The sequence below is a fragment of the Panicum virgatum genome, chromosome 4K (assembly GCF_016808335.1).
Source record: "Panicum virgatum strain AP13 chromosome 4K, P.virgatum_v5, whole genome shotgun sequence".
NCBI lineage: Eukaryota > Viridiplantae > Streptophyta > Magnoliopsida > Poales > Poaceae > Panicum > Panicum virgatum.
The window spans coordinates 11050315-11064273 of record NC_053139.1 but is presented as its reverse complement, the minus strand read 5'-3'; the positions used below and the strand labels follow the sequence as shown (position 1 = coordinate 11064273).

The following is a 13959-nucleotide window of genomic DNA, read 5'->3' as shown; positions in this document are numbered from 1 at the left end:
ATATTGCTCCTTTTGCAAGAGTGAAGATGTATCCAGATGTGGACTTTCTATCATCTGCATCTCCTGCAAAATCTGAATCTGAATACCCTTCTATTTCTAAAGTTTCTGATTTTCTATATATTAGCATGAGGCCAGTTGTGCCCCTCACATAGCGCAAAGCTTTCTTTACCATTTTCCAGTGCTCTATGCCTGGATTGCTCTGGTATCTGCCAAGTACCCCGGTAACGAAACTTAAGTCAGGGCGTGTGCACACTTGTGCATACTGTAAGCTTCCGACAGCTGAAGCATAAGGCACTGCCTTCATTTGCTCGAGCTCATACTGGTTCTTGGGACACTGATGTTTCCCGAAACTGTCGCCCTTGACTATTGGAGCAGGTGTTGGCTTGCTCGCATGCATACCGTATTTCTTTAATATCTTTTCTAAGTATGCTTTCTGTGATAATCCTAAAACCCGTCTTCTTCTATCTCGGTGAATCTCAATTCCTAAAACGAACGAAGCTTCACCAAGATCTTTCATATCAAATTTCGAGGACAAGAATTTCTTTGTCTCCATTAGTAGATTAACATCACTACTAGCTAGCAGAATGTCATCCACATTCAGGATGAGGAAAATAAATTTCCCGTTCTTGAACTTCGCATAAATGCAATTGTCCTCTTCATTTTCTTTAAATCCAAACTTTCTAATTGTTTCATCAAATTTCAAGTATCACTGCCTCGAGGCTTGCTTCAAGCCATAAATCGATTTTCTCAAGCGACATTCTAAATTTTCTTTGCCTTCTATGACAAAACCTTTGGGCTGTGCCATGTAGACATCTTCATACAAATCCCCATTTAGAAATGCCGTCTTCACATCCATCTGATGCAATTCTAAATCATAATGTGTCACTAAGGCCATTATTATTCTGAAAGAGTCTTTACATGAGACCGGAGAGAATGTCTCATTGTAATCTATTCCTTCTCTTTGCGTGAAGCCTTTTGCCACGAGCCGTGCTTTATATCTTTCTATGTTCCCTTTGGAGTCACATTTCGTTTTGTAGACCCACTTGCAGCCTACTGTTTTGGCTCCTTTGGGAATTTCTTCTAAGTCCCAAACCTTATTGGTATTCATGGATCTCATTTCATCTTCCATGGCTGCAAACCATTTGGATGAATTGGCGCTTTTCATGGCTTCTTCAAAAGAGGTGGGATCACCCTCATTCTGTATTTCTTCACTATGATAGACTTCATAGTCTTTAAAAATAGCTAGTTTCCTAGTTCTTTGTGACCTTCTCGGGGCCACTGCGACTGGTATTTCTTGCACAGGAGGCTGTTGTTGCTCCCCCTCATCCATGGCAACGGGTTCTATTTGGTCCTGAGGAACAGGGTCCTCATTTCCATTTAATGCCAAGCTAGGAGAACCAACAATAGGTGGTGGCACCGCAGTTTCTTGCACTGCAACGTCAGGTAGACTGACAGCAGGTATTGGCACTGCAGTTTCCTGCTCTATCGGTGCCACAACCACAGGTAACGAGAAATAAGGCTCTTGAATCATCGGAGTGGGAACGTATACCCGCTTCTCCTCAAGGTCGATTTTTCTGGCTACTATGCTCCCCCTGGTCATCTGATCTTCTAAGAAGGCAGCGTGTCTTGTTTCTACAAACTTCGTGTGTCTGTCGGGACAATAAAAGCGATATCCCTTAGACTTTTCTGGATAGCCAATAAAATGGCAACTGACTGTCTTGGGATCTAGCTTCCCAATGTTCGGATTAAACACTTTGGCCTCAGTTGGACAGCCCCATACGCGAAAATGATTAAGCGAGGGTTCTCTTCCTGTCCATAGTTCATACGGTGTTTTCGGCACCGATTTACTTGGCACCCGATTAAGAATGTAAAATGCTGTTTTTAACGCCTCCATCCACAAATTAATCGGTAACATGGAGTAGCTCATCATACTTCTGACCATATCCATCAGGGTACGGTTTCTTCTTTCTGCTACTCCGTTCTGCTGAGGCTCGCCCGGTGTAGAATACTGGGCAACTATACCATTTTCCATAAGGAACCTTGCAAAAGGTCCTGGAACTTGGCCATAGGGGGTGTGTCGACCGTAGTACTCTCCCCCACGGTCGGATCTGACTATCTTAATCTTTAAATCATGTTGGTTTTCTACTTCTGCTTTGAATATCTTGAATTTATCCAATACTTCTGATCGTTCTTTAATTGGATAAATGTAGCCATAACGCGAGTAATCGTCTGTAAATGTTATGAAAGAAACATAACCATCTACAGTAGTGACAGGGAATGGTCCACATATATCTGTGTGAATTATTTCTAGAATTCCCGCACTTCGTTTGGCACCTTTCTTTATGTTCTTAACGAATTTTCCTTTAATGCAATCAATATATTGTTCTAAATCTGAAAATTCTAACGGTGGAAGAATTGATGCTGTCACTAGGCGCTCTATTCTCCCCCTCGAAATATGGTCTAAACGACAGTGCCATAATTTCGACGAAATTGCATTAATTCGTTTGCATTTCTTAGTAACATTCTCATATGAGGAGGCATTTTTATTCTCAGAACATACTGCATTCACATTCTCAGATAATGAAAGCAAATATAATTTGTCTTGTCGGAAGACAAGACCAACACATTCTAAATTAACTTGTATCTTACACTTGCCATCACCAAAATGACAAGCAATAGCGTCATCATCTAATTTAGACACACTTATTAAGTTTCGTTGCAAAGACGGTACATAAAGAACATCTCTCAAACAAAGTACAAAGCCACTATGTAATTCTAAATGAAATTCTGCAATGGCTTGGACTTCAGCTTCTACACCATTTGCAACTTTAATTCTTCTTGCACCTCTTGGCAGGGTCCTCCTCATACTTGATCCCTGTAAAGAATTAGCAACATGAGTAGTTGCACCAGAATCAATCCACCAAGTGGATTTGTCATAACTTAAATACAGGGATTCATCTACAAAAGTAATGGTGTCCTCACCCTTTCTTAACAACTCTTTCAGGAATTCTGGGCAGTCCCTCTTGTAGTGCCCTCTCTTTTTGCACTTCAGGCACTGGTCTTGTTCAACTCGAAAATTTTCCTAGTCTTTCTGTGGAGGTGGTCTGGAAGGGCCACTCTCATGCTGATTCTTGCCTGGTGGGAAAGGTCTATTGTTATGCTGGAAGTTCTTATTCTGAAAATTCTTTTTCTTGTGTTGAACTTGAAAAGCAAGCTCACCACCATTGGAGTTCTTAAGGCGATCTTCTTCTTGAACACACATGCCAATCAGCTTGTCAATACCCCAATCTTCTGGAAAAGCATTATAGTTGACATAAAATGCCTCAAACGCCTTTAGTAGGGATTTGAAGACCAGCTGAACAATGAACTTTTCTGGCAAAGGCATGTCCATTGTCTTAAGCTTGTTGGCCATGTGGCTCATTTCTAAGATATGTTCTCTGATGCCACCGCCAGTGTATTTCTTGGTGATAAGCTGCTCAGTAAGAATGGCAGCATAAGCCTTGGAAGAACCAGTAAACTGACTCTTCACCTTTGCTAAATATTCTGAAGCGGTGTCACAATCTGGGATCGCCATCTTGATGGCATCTGAAGTGGAACCCTTCATGACCATAAGACACTTGCGGTTGGAATCATTCCAACGTGTCTTGTCAGCATCATATCTGGTCATAGCAGAGTCATAATTCTTCTCTCGGATAGCCCAAGCAGCAGCTTCTTCATTCTATGCCCTTACGGGCTTTTCTGGTTCTTGTGGAGCTGGCGTTGTGATGGCCAAATCTATATTGGCCATTGCCAGAGCTATCTCCAATTTCTGGTACCATTTCCCATAGTTGTTGCCATCCAGTTCAGAAATAGAATTCACATAAGTCATAGCATTGGAGCCCAAAATTTGAATTCAAAATTTGTGAGGACAACAATAAATGCATGTATCAATTTAACGTTGGTCAAAATTAAAACATGCAATAATCTGTGCATTAATTTCTAATCACCGTTGGGCAGAAAAAGAAATAATGCATAAAGAATTCTGGACAAAATTATAATATTGCAATAACAACTTTGGTCAGAAATTACAATATCATAATGTACAAAAAAATTCTGAGAAACAAATTATATATGCCTCTATGGTAATTATCTCGTTGGTTCAAATTAACATAGTGACAACAAAAAATAATTCTTTGCAGCGGAAACATGAAAAAATTCTATATATTCAGAAGCATAATTCTGTGTTCTTTATTCTAAATAATCCACACTTTGGTGTAAATTCAAGGTGGTATTCAAATTCTATTGAAATTCATCAAAACATATCCAAAAAAGGTTCTGATAATTGGAAAAACGAACTGTGCACGCGGGACGATTTCTGAATGCGGCCCACGGCCTGCTCGCGCGCGGCGCGCTCTTACCCGCGCCAGGGCTCGAGGCCCAGCAGCCAACGGCCGGGCCGCCGAATCGGCCCGGCGGGGCGCCCGCGTCTTGCCCTCTTGGGCTGATTTCGGCCCGTTCGGCCGGCGGCCGCGCCCTGACCGTCGTATCGAATCCGACGGCTGGGAAATGCCCTCAGCGGAACAAAAACCGCGGCCGGCCGGATCTCCCGGAAACCCTAACTCCATTCTTTTCCTTCCTCCCCGTTTGTCACGCCCGAGCGAGCGAGCGGCAACATGGCGGAGAAACAGCGGCGGCGCTGCCGCCGGCCCCCTCGCCGGCGAGCGCGCTCACCCGAGCGGGAGCGCGCCGCCGTCGAGCGGCCTGACGGCGGTGCTCGAGCCCGCGCACCCGATCCGCGACGGACCCAGGCGAGCAGCGGCCCGAGGTGATTCTGTGCCGACGGTGGCCGGAGCTCTGGTGCGCGGCGGTGGCCGGCGTGCGCAACAGGTAAGTCCGCCGCCTTTTGCTTCTTGGTTTCTTGGATTCTAGGGTTAGGGTTAGGGTTTCGGTGGGTGTTCTTGGTCGATCCTAGATCGATTTTCATTTTCTGTCACCTCCTTCTACTTTCTGAGTGTAGATCTGAGTAAAACGAACCCCAAAAACCACAATCTACAACTAGATCGGCGAATGATACTAATGTTAGATTCTATTCTTCTCTGTTTCTGGACTAGGATCACATCTAGTGTACGAATCGAGTACTAGGGTATAAGTTCTAGGTATAATATCAAGAGATTCATTCTAGACCTAGTACAAGGGAGAGACAGAGAGAGAGAGGTGGATGAGAGACACAGACCATCCGCGGGAGTGGATGCAGAGGAACCGTTGCCGGTGGGCACCATCGCGTCGATGGAGCCGAGGATGGAGGCGAGGAAGTCCGGCTCTTCGAGGCGCTGATCCGGCGGCGGCAGTGGACGGCGCAAGTCCCGGCGTCCTTCAGGCCTCCACCGGCACTGGCCGATGACGGGGTTGGCGGAGGAGGACGTCGTGGTTGCGGTGGCGGAGCTTCTCGTCGGCCTCGCGCTAACCCTAGATCGGTAGGGACTGTGGGAGAGGGTTGTGGCGGCGGTGAACTTGGGATTCCGTGCCCCGGGCCCTCTCCCTATTCTTTATAGCGCGGGCGACGGGGGCCCACCAGCCATGTTTGGCTGAACGCCCCCGATCAGGGCGTAAATCAAGGGATTGGCCAGATCTTTGGATCTGGCCGTTGGAGATCAATTCCAACAGTACGTGGTCCGATGTAGAGCTAGTGTACAAATCCTGCTTGATCTCTCCATCTAGGTGGATACGGCTTTATATTTTTGCTGGAAGCTTCAGAGAGAGTACAAAGGAGCCAGACTACGCACATTCTGTTCACATTACACGTACGCTTCAGTCTTTCACACGTGCAGTCTCACTACACACGTCTAGGATATTTTTTTCAGGGACCGCCAAGTGCTGTTCGATTTCAGTGTCCCAATCCAGGTGGCGACCAAAGAATGGACTCCTTTCTTTGACAATGCCGTTTCTACACTGCACAGCCAAAACTTTAATTGCCAGCAAATGTTTTTTGAGATTCATCTAAAAAACACAAAACGACTACCTAATATCCCCAGAAAGTGGAGTACCTACATTATTCCATGGTCCTTCCAAAAAGCTGATCTGATGCAGGAATATTTTCCAAGAGCCGTGAGCACGACAAGATGGCAAAAGGAGAGGCTGGCATGGCAATCTCCTCCATATCTCTCGGTGAAGCAACATGAGGCCTAGACTGCCCCAAGCTTTTTCACCAATCACTGCACGAAAGCTCGACGCACTAGCAGCTAGCCCGGCACACCTTAGCCAGCCTCGCTCTCAGATCGTGCAGAATCGTCGCACCCGGCCTGCCACCTCCTTTCTAACTTGGTTCTCCGATGCACTCCCGGCAGAGTGACAGTTACCTTGCACGAGTTCAACTCGGCCACATTTCTATCCGAGGACGATGAACCCCTTAATTCGTCTCCAGCGATCACCGGCGAGGTGGAAGAAAAGGACGCGAGGGCACCGCGCGCCCCCTTGCTTTTCGATCCACCACACTGCTTTGCTGCGATCCTTCTTGCGTCAATCATTTATCATTGTGGAGGTCCGTCGTAAAGCTTTGGATCAAAGACACGTTGCTACTTTTAGCACGGTTTCCCCTTATTAAAAGCAAAAACTCATGGCAGCAAGGATAGGCAGAGTCGTCGTCTCATTGACATACAGGCCCAATCCAATCGACAATCTCGAGTGACTTGCCCGACCGACCTGCCTGTCAGTGACTGTTCATTGACAGTTTCTTGAACATTGGTGGGTATGCCAGCAGGAGCACTAAGGGCGATTGCGGGGAGCACAGAGACCTTGCTAAAATGGTGTGTATTGGGGATTTGGGGGGGCCAGTGATGTGCCTCGCTCTACCCCCCCTGCACACCTCCCTCCTCGTGCAGATGCACACCTGAATAATGGAGCTCGAGACCCCCGAATTTCCAACGCTACCGTCCTCTGATCGCTACACGCATTAGCAGCGGGGTTCGGTGCGTCGGGACACATGTCACCTCAGTTGTGGCGGGCGGCGGATCGGATGTATGATGCTCGACGACGGATCGTCGTCGTCGTCGTCGCCGATCGTGTGCAGCCTTACTTGTGCGACAGCTACGAGCCTTAACGTTTCCCACGTGTTCCTGGGACAGTGCTTGCTTGCTTTGGTTCAGCGTCAGACTGACGGTGAGAAGAAAATCGGGCTGTGTGGCCAACGGCTGCTCGCTGTGCCGCGGTGGCCTGTACCTTTCGCCGGGACTATCTAGCTAGCGGCGCTCGTGGGGTGGCGCCGGCCGGCGAGGACATGCGTTGATCTATATCTTCTTTAATTTTGTTTGGATGGGAAAAATCAGTATCTTTCGTGGGCGAATATCTTGGTGCACGGTGGAGGACGACACTAGGGCACTTTGTGTTGGTGGTAGGTTGATACCTTCGTTCCATGAGTAAGCAAAGGCACAGGGGAACAGGCAATGCCCAACCGTACCGGACGGCCTCATCAGACAGCTTCTAGCATCGCATACTGAGATAGTGAGATGACAAGAAAGATCAGCGAGCGTGATCCAGTACTATATATTGTCTCTACTGCATATTCCAAAAATGTCATCTATATGTTGTTTTCATATCCTCTCTTAATGTTTCAGTAACAGGTCTGAACTAGTAGCCATCACCATGATATTTCAGATGCAGCGCAATTCAACGTACAGAAATGGTTACTTGTGACCAAGGTTAACCTAACCAGTGGGAACCGGTCCGGTTTGACCGGTTACCGGTCAAACCGGTCCGGTCCGGTTCCGGTCCCGGCCGGTACCCAACCGGCCAAAATTCAAATTTTAAATTTGAATTCAAAAAATGAAAAATTTCCAAAAAATTCCTAAAAATACTTCAAGGTGTGATGAATCTAATGATGTCAAATTTTCTCAAAAATTCATTCATTTAGTATAGTTTGTGGGAATTTAAAGTTAAATCAAAAAAGAAAAAGAAAAAAAATGGACCGGCCCATGAAGGCCCACCGATCAAACCGGTCAAACCGGCCGGTAAACCGGTCAAACCGGTCGGTAAACCGGTAAAACCGGCCGGTAAACCGGTTGCACGGGAGCTTTTGAATTTCAAACCGGTCAAACCGACCGGTAAACCGGTAAAACCGGCCGGTAAACCGGTTAAACCGGCCGGTAAACCGGTCGGAACCGGTTGCACGGGAAAATTTGAATTTATTTGAATTTGGATTTGAATTCAACCGGTTTCCACCGGTTACCGGCCTAACCGGTCCGGTAAACCGGTACCGGAGGGCGGCGGTAACCGGTTTCCGGTTGGGAAATAAAACCCTGCTTGTGACCTCTGCAAGCTGTCAATTTGTCAAGCATGAAGGCAATGGAGACAGGCTCTTCAGTTGGCATATTCCACAAGGACGAGACAGCCAGCAAGGCAAGATTTGGACTAGGAAGCTTTGGCGTATTCAATTCCTGCGGTGAGACAGATAAATAACTCAACTTGGTGGCATAAATCGGTCATCAATACGTTTGCAATAAAGCATCATGGGTCGCATTATTTAAATCAAATATGATCTTGTACGAGTTCTGAAGGACGAACACTAGTCGATCCAAAACATGCAAGTCAAGTTGCTCATCGATATGGAATTATGGATATCGTCGGCTGCACGTAAGCAACGAGTTTCCACAATTAATGCCACCCAGAAAAGGTGCAGCGCCCCCATTTATTTCCGGCGCAGGACGCAGAGAAGAACTTATAAAATTGCTGGAACAATGTGATAACTGGGTATTGGATTTCCCTCCACAGGAGACAATTGTTCACGATCTTCTGCATAATTTTGAATTCTACGAAATAAAGCTAACCGACACAACAAACAAAGAGATATATATATCATATACTACTAATTGAAGGTTCCTTTTGAATCCTAGGATACTAGGTGGACAGTTTAAAAAATAGAGAAATTCTACAAATTCTCATAAAAATCAGAAACATCCAGCCATCAATTCGGCAAGTCTAATCATAATAGCCATTGGATCTGTTATCTTTTTCTAATAAATTACCCACCTTTGCCATTATGAAAATAGACTAAAGTCACCCCCTATGTATCTAAATTACCCACCTCTGCCATTATAAAAATAATATAAAGTAACCCCACCAATTTTTATGTAAATTACCCACTTATGCCATTATAAAATAATGTCAAATAACACCCTAAATTTTCATATATATTATCCAATGATATCATAATAAAAAGTTAAAATAAACCCCAAATCTGAATCAAAATTATATTATTATAATATAATCTTAAAGCCCATCAATATGAAATTCTATATTACTATTTCTATCATTTATGTTATTTATGTTATTATTTATATAAAAATACTAACCATGATGTGTGTGTCACCATATATTCATGTATAAGAGAAGATAAGAATACCAATTTTCATGTTGTTCACATAGCTCAAACAAAGTGTTCAATTAAATACATATCAAACATATATGGAGGTGCGATGCAAAGTGAGAAAAATTGTTAGTAACTAAACCTATTGCATTTATTACAATTATGTAATGATAAATATGTATCTTTATAGTGCTGGATTTTTAATTGGTTAAAGAGAGCATAAGATATATAATTATTAGATATCTCTAACTAACCCCTAAGGGTGCACGGGTTGATAGTACTAGTTGAGCTAAAAGTTCTCCAAACTGACGACAATCACTTGAGGGGATTTCCATTAAAATTGTATTTTTTCGGGTAAAACGCACGCTTCAAGTTCCAAATCACCTTAGCAAGTAATAATTATATGCAGTATGTAGTAGTACCACCCTACACTGAAACTGGTCATGCCTTGCTTTATGGTCTATACTACTCATCATTGCCATCATGTTCCCCATATGTCTGGGGCCATAGTGGCATGCAACGTCGGCAAGGCTATGCTTATTAAGAAGATTCAGACCTCGAGCGTCACATTTAGACCTTGTTCGGTTGCAAGGGAATTGAAGGGGATTGGAAGGGATTAAATCCCTAACAAGTCAAAATTCCTCTTAATCCTCTTATCGTGGGCATTAACCGAACAAGGCCTTAAATAGGTTTTGGGTTGAGCTGTGTATTGTTATATGAGTCTACAGTCACCAGGACACACGTTGACAAACCGCCGGTGCTCTTCAATTGTTCTTCTTTGCGACAGATTTGATGCAAGTATATGGAAACGTCACCTATTCTGACCGCACAGTGAGGCAGGTAGCCCAGGTGCCCTGAAAGGCTCAGACACCCCAGAAAATGGTAAAGGAAACGCGTACGTGGTTGATCAAGAACGCATTCCTTGTACACATCATAGCTTTCCCACACCATTCCCCCAAGCACACGACTGTAACCACACGTACAACAAGCACTACGAGGATCGGAGATCAGGAGCACTGCTAGGCTGATTATTCCAAAGCATACTTGACTACAAGCTAATGGACATTACATTGCCATGTCAAAAGGGAAAAAAAACAATGTGGACACTGCATTCATACGCCCATGCCCTACCCCTCTTGCCATTGCCATACACGACCCGACGAACCCTCTCGTTATCGCGGCCGCTGTAGGCGGTTGATGCTGAGGTCACACGGGGTCCGGAGGGCCCACATGGTGGTGGTGGTGGTGTGGCGCCCTTATTTGCCCTAGCAGCTGCTGCTTCTGCAGGCACTGATGGCCTGAAATGGTCTGGGGTTGCATTGGTTCGTCAGCCTTTGATGGACAGGCTGACAGGCATGACCTTCGATCGCCATGAGCTCGCACGCCCATCAACCCGTCCTCTTTTTTCTCCCTCCTCCTCTTCCTTTTCGGAAATGTGCAGCTATGTGTGGTCATCGGGTTCCACGGTCATCGTCTTACCTTCTCGCCTCTCCCTGTACACGGCGCATGTGTTTCGCTGTGCCCTAGCTAGTGGGGGTGTGTCATCGTCAGTGTGTGATGATCTGAAAGTAAGCAATGCAAGCCGCGCGGGACGAATCTCCAGCGTCGCTTGCACGATCTCTGGACCCAGGCATCAGCGGGCATGGTCCGCATGGAACGATCGGTTCGTTCGTCGCCGGCCGGCGAGGTGACAGGGGTGACGCTGCTTCCCGGCCGGCCAGCTCGTCCGATCCGCTCGTGCGTACGTGCGTGATTGACCGTGCGGCGTCGGCGTGGGGACGTGATCGAGATTCGAGAGCGAGGGTTCAGGGGAGGCCACCTACTCCATAGCTTGGCGCGCGCGCCCCTGTGACGTCGCGGCGCATTGCCTGGGCGGGGGACATGGTCACATGGGTGGCGATGCATGGGGCAGGCAGGTGTACCGCGGGTCGGGTCGATCGGGTCCGCCGGGGCGGCAGCGGCATCAGTGGAGGGGAAGATTTCCTGGTCCTGCGCTGTGCAGTGCAGTGCAGTGCAGTGTAGTAGCTTCGATCAGGTGGTCCTGTGTTGGCATGCTGATGCTGTGCATCGGCTCTGGTCAACTTGATCGGAAACAGAACTGTGAGTCTGTGACCCATCACTCCGATCTAACCCCTCGGCAGTGGTGGAGGACGAAATCGAATTAAGGTACGGCGAAATCTCACTACGGGAGACGACCCTTTTCCGTGTGCCCCTGACACACAGTAAAGCCCCAAAAGCCCACAGCAAACCCTTTGCTGTGTGCCGCACACGGCAACCAGGCATCGGCAAAGCCGGCCTTTGCCGTGTGCTATATATCGGGCATACGGCAAAGGATTTGCCGTGTGCCACTCTCGACCCACAGCAAAATAAAGTAGCCAGCCAGGAATGATGACGAGGTCAAATATTTGCCGTGTGCCATGGTTTTTGCACACGGCAAAGATTGGCACATTTGCCGTGTGCCATTTTTGCACACGGCAAAGGTGCCAGAACCAATTTTTTTGTTTGATTATTACGTATATGGTACCCCAGAAAATCATATATATCATAATGATTATTCTATGTATCCGAATAAGCATCACATGCATTTGATACACACATACAAATAAAGTCTTGTTTCGTTCATCGACAACCACAAGTACTGGTCGAGTTCATACAAATCAAGTTCAAACAAATCCATAAAAGTGGTACAAAGCAAGTCCATACAACATAACTCACGGGGCCGATGGCGGCGGCGGTGGCGGGTGCTGCGGCCACATCTGCGGGGGCGGCCATGTAGGCGTCTGCGACCAACCTGGCTGCTGCTGCTGCTGAATCCAAGCCACCCATTAAGGCGGTGGCCACACAAACTGCTGAGGCTGTTGAGTCTGCTGCACCGGAGGCGAGAAGTCAGGATTCACTGGCCCATCATTGGATGCCGCCGACTGATTCTGCACATAAGCGAATATATATTGAGTTACATAAGAATGAAACTACAAGCATTAGCCTAAGTTCTAAGTCATTGTAGATGTATCATAAGATATTATTTTTAAGTAAATCTAGGTTAATGCTAAGTCACTAAGACATTTCGAAACTCGATAGGAGTCAAAACCACTTACGGTAGGAGGAGTTTCTGCACGACGAACAAGTGGGGCCGGAGGGAATTGTGGAGGCGAAACACCCATCGGCGAGCCCAGGCTTTGCATAAATGTTAGAGTTTGATCCAATTTTTGCTGGATGTCGTCCCGCTCGGCCCTCCACCTCTCCTCTGCCGCCTCCTGCCGTGCTTGGAAGGCTGCTTCCATCTGGGCCTAAAGTTCTGCATATTTCCATCCATATCTATTTCGAACGGAAGGCGCCTAACTAGATTACGTGATATACGAACATGCGGTACGAAAAGGGGAGTCTTATATGCCTCACCTTGCTATACGTCCTGCAAACTGAGGTGGGTGACACAAGTGGCCCGGTGGCGGAGGCCCGCGATGGTAACTAGGAGCCGGTGCTAAGCTCTTGCAAAAAAAAACATTTCTTAGATTATAGTCAGCGTCATGTTACTTTTGATCAACTCAATAGAAAACATTGAACTAGTATTTTGCCTCAGATATGTTTCGTTTTCTTTTGATCTTGAACTTGCAGCAGGAGAAATCTTCTCAACAAAAAGAGTTCATGATAGACATGGAACCATGTGACACATCTATCCCAACCATCATATCATCACAAACGAGAGTTGCTTTGGGCATGGATATGTCACAAGGTTTGATGGCAATCATGACAAACATATAACTACACGACATACTGAACAAGCACAAGCTCAAGATCATCATATGTTACCCAGAACAAATCTAGGTATCAACTTATATCATCACGGGCAACTAAATTATGTAATATATTACGAACATGAGAAGGAGCAAAGGCCTTTTTCACATGCTCACCTAGGGCTCGATGGCTAGCTAGCTAGGCAGAGACACGCAATGAATGACTCGAGGATGGTGCAATAGCCTCTCCTGCCAAAAAAACATGTGTCAATTATATTGATTTAATGCATTTTGTCATGGCAAAAATTAGTTGAGCATGCAAGTTCCACTAAGCAAATTCACCTAGGACTCGATGGCGACCGTGGTGAGCGCGCCCGCGTGGAAAGCCTGGCCGGCAGCGGCGAGCGTGGCTGCGTGGCGAGCGAACGTGCTGAACGCGCCGGCATGGAGGCGTGGAGAGCGCAGAGGGTATGTCCGGCGCGTTGGATGGGGCGGGGGTCGAGGGGGAGCCGCACCACGCGGGTCTCAGGGCAGCGCCCCTGAAAGCTCTTCGGTCGGTAGCACCGGAAGAACCGACGCATGAGCATCGGTGCATCTGATGGTTGTCGGAAGAACCGAAGCCATGGTATTTTAGTGCAGAAGGGAATCGAAGCCAAGTAAGCTTATAGGCACCGGATGAACCGATGGTTCAAAAAGGGACATCGGTGCATTGGGCGTACTATGTTCCAGAGACGATGCAAGTCGCGCAAGAGCCAAGTCTTCAGCACCGGTTGAACCGGTGAAACATCGGTGCATACCATCGGTGTAATGACGTCAGCTGTCAGGAGTTCAACGGCTACTTCGGGTTATGAGTGACCGGATGAACCGACGTACCCCAGCCAGAGGCATCGG

At 46.7% G+C, this 13959-nt stretch overlaps 1 protein-coding gene and 1 long non-coding RNA gene across 3 annotated transcripts; both read right to left on the bottom strand.

The window, feature by feature from the left end:
* Positions 1-2593: 2593 nt before the first annotated feature.
* On the bottom strand, positions 2594-3863 carry LOC120705051. 2 transcript variants are annotated; one of them, XR_005687761.1, is made up of 3 exons: positions 3220-3863; positions 2983-3135; positions 2594-2875 (listed from the first exon to the last, which is right to left on the bottom strand). XR_005687761.1 is itself a non-coding variant. In XM_039989585.1 (2 exons), the coding sequence occupies exons 1-2, from the start codon at positions 3665-3667 to the stop codon at positions 3083-3085; spliced, it is 501 nt and encodes a 166-aa protein (XP_039845519.1). In that variant the 5' UTR covers positions 3668-3863; the 3' UTR covers positions 2886-3082. The 2 variants fall into 2 exon arrangements, 1 of the variants encoding a protein (XP_039845519.1); XM_039989585.1 differs by lacking the exon at positions 2594-2875 and having other exon boundaries at positions 2886-3135.
* An 8072-nt stretch (positions 3864-11935) lies between these two features.
* Positions 11936-13469, bottom strand: LOC120705050. Its single transcript, XR_005687760.1, has 3 exons — positions 13246-13469; positions 12433-12822; positions 11936-12264 (listed from the first exon to the last, which is right to left on the bottom strand). It is a non-coding gene; the product is annotated as an uncharacterized LOC120705050 (long non-coding RNA).
* Positions 13470-13959: the final 490 nt, after the last annotated feature.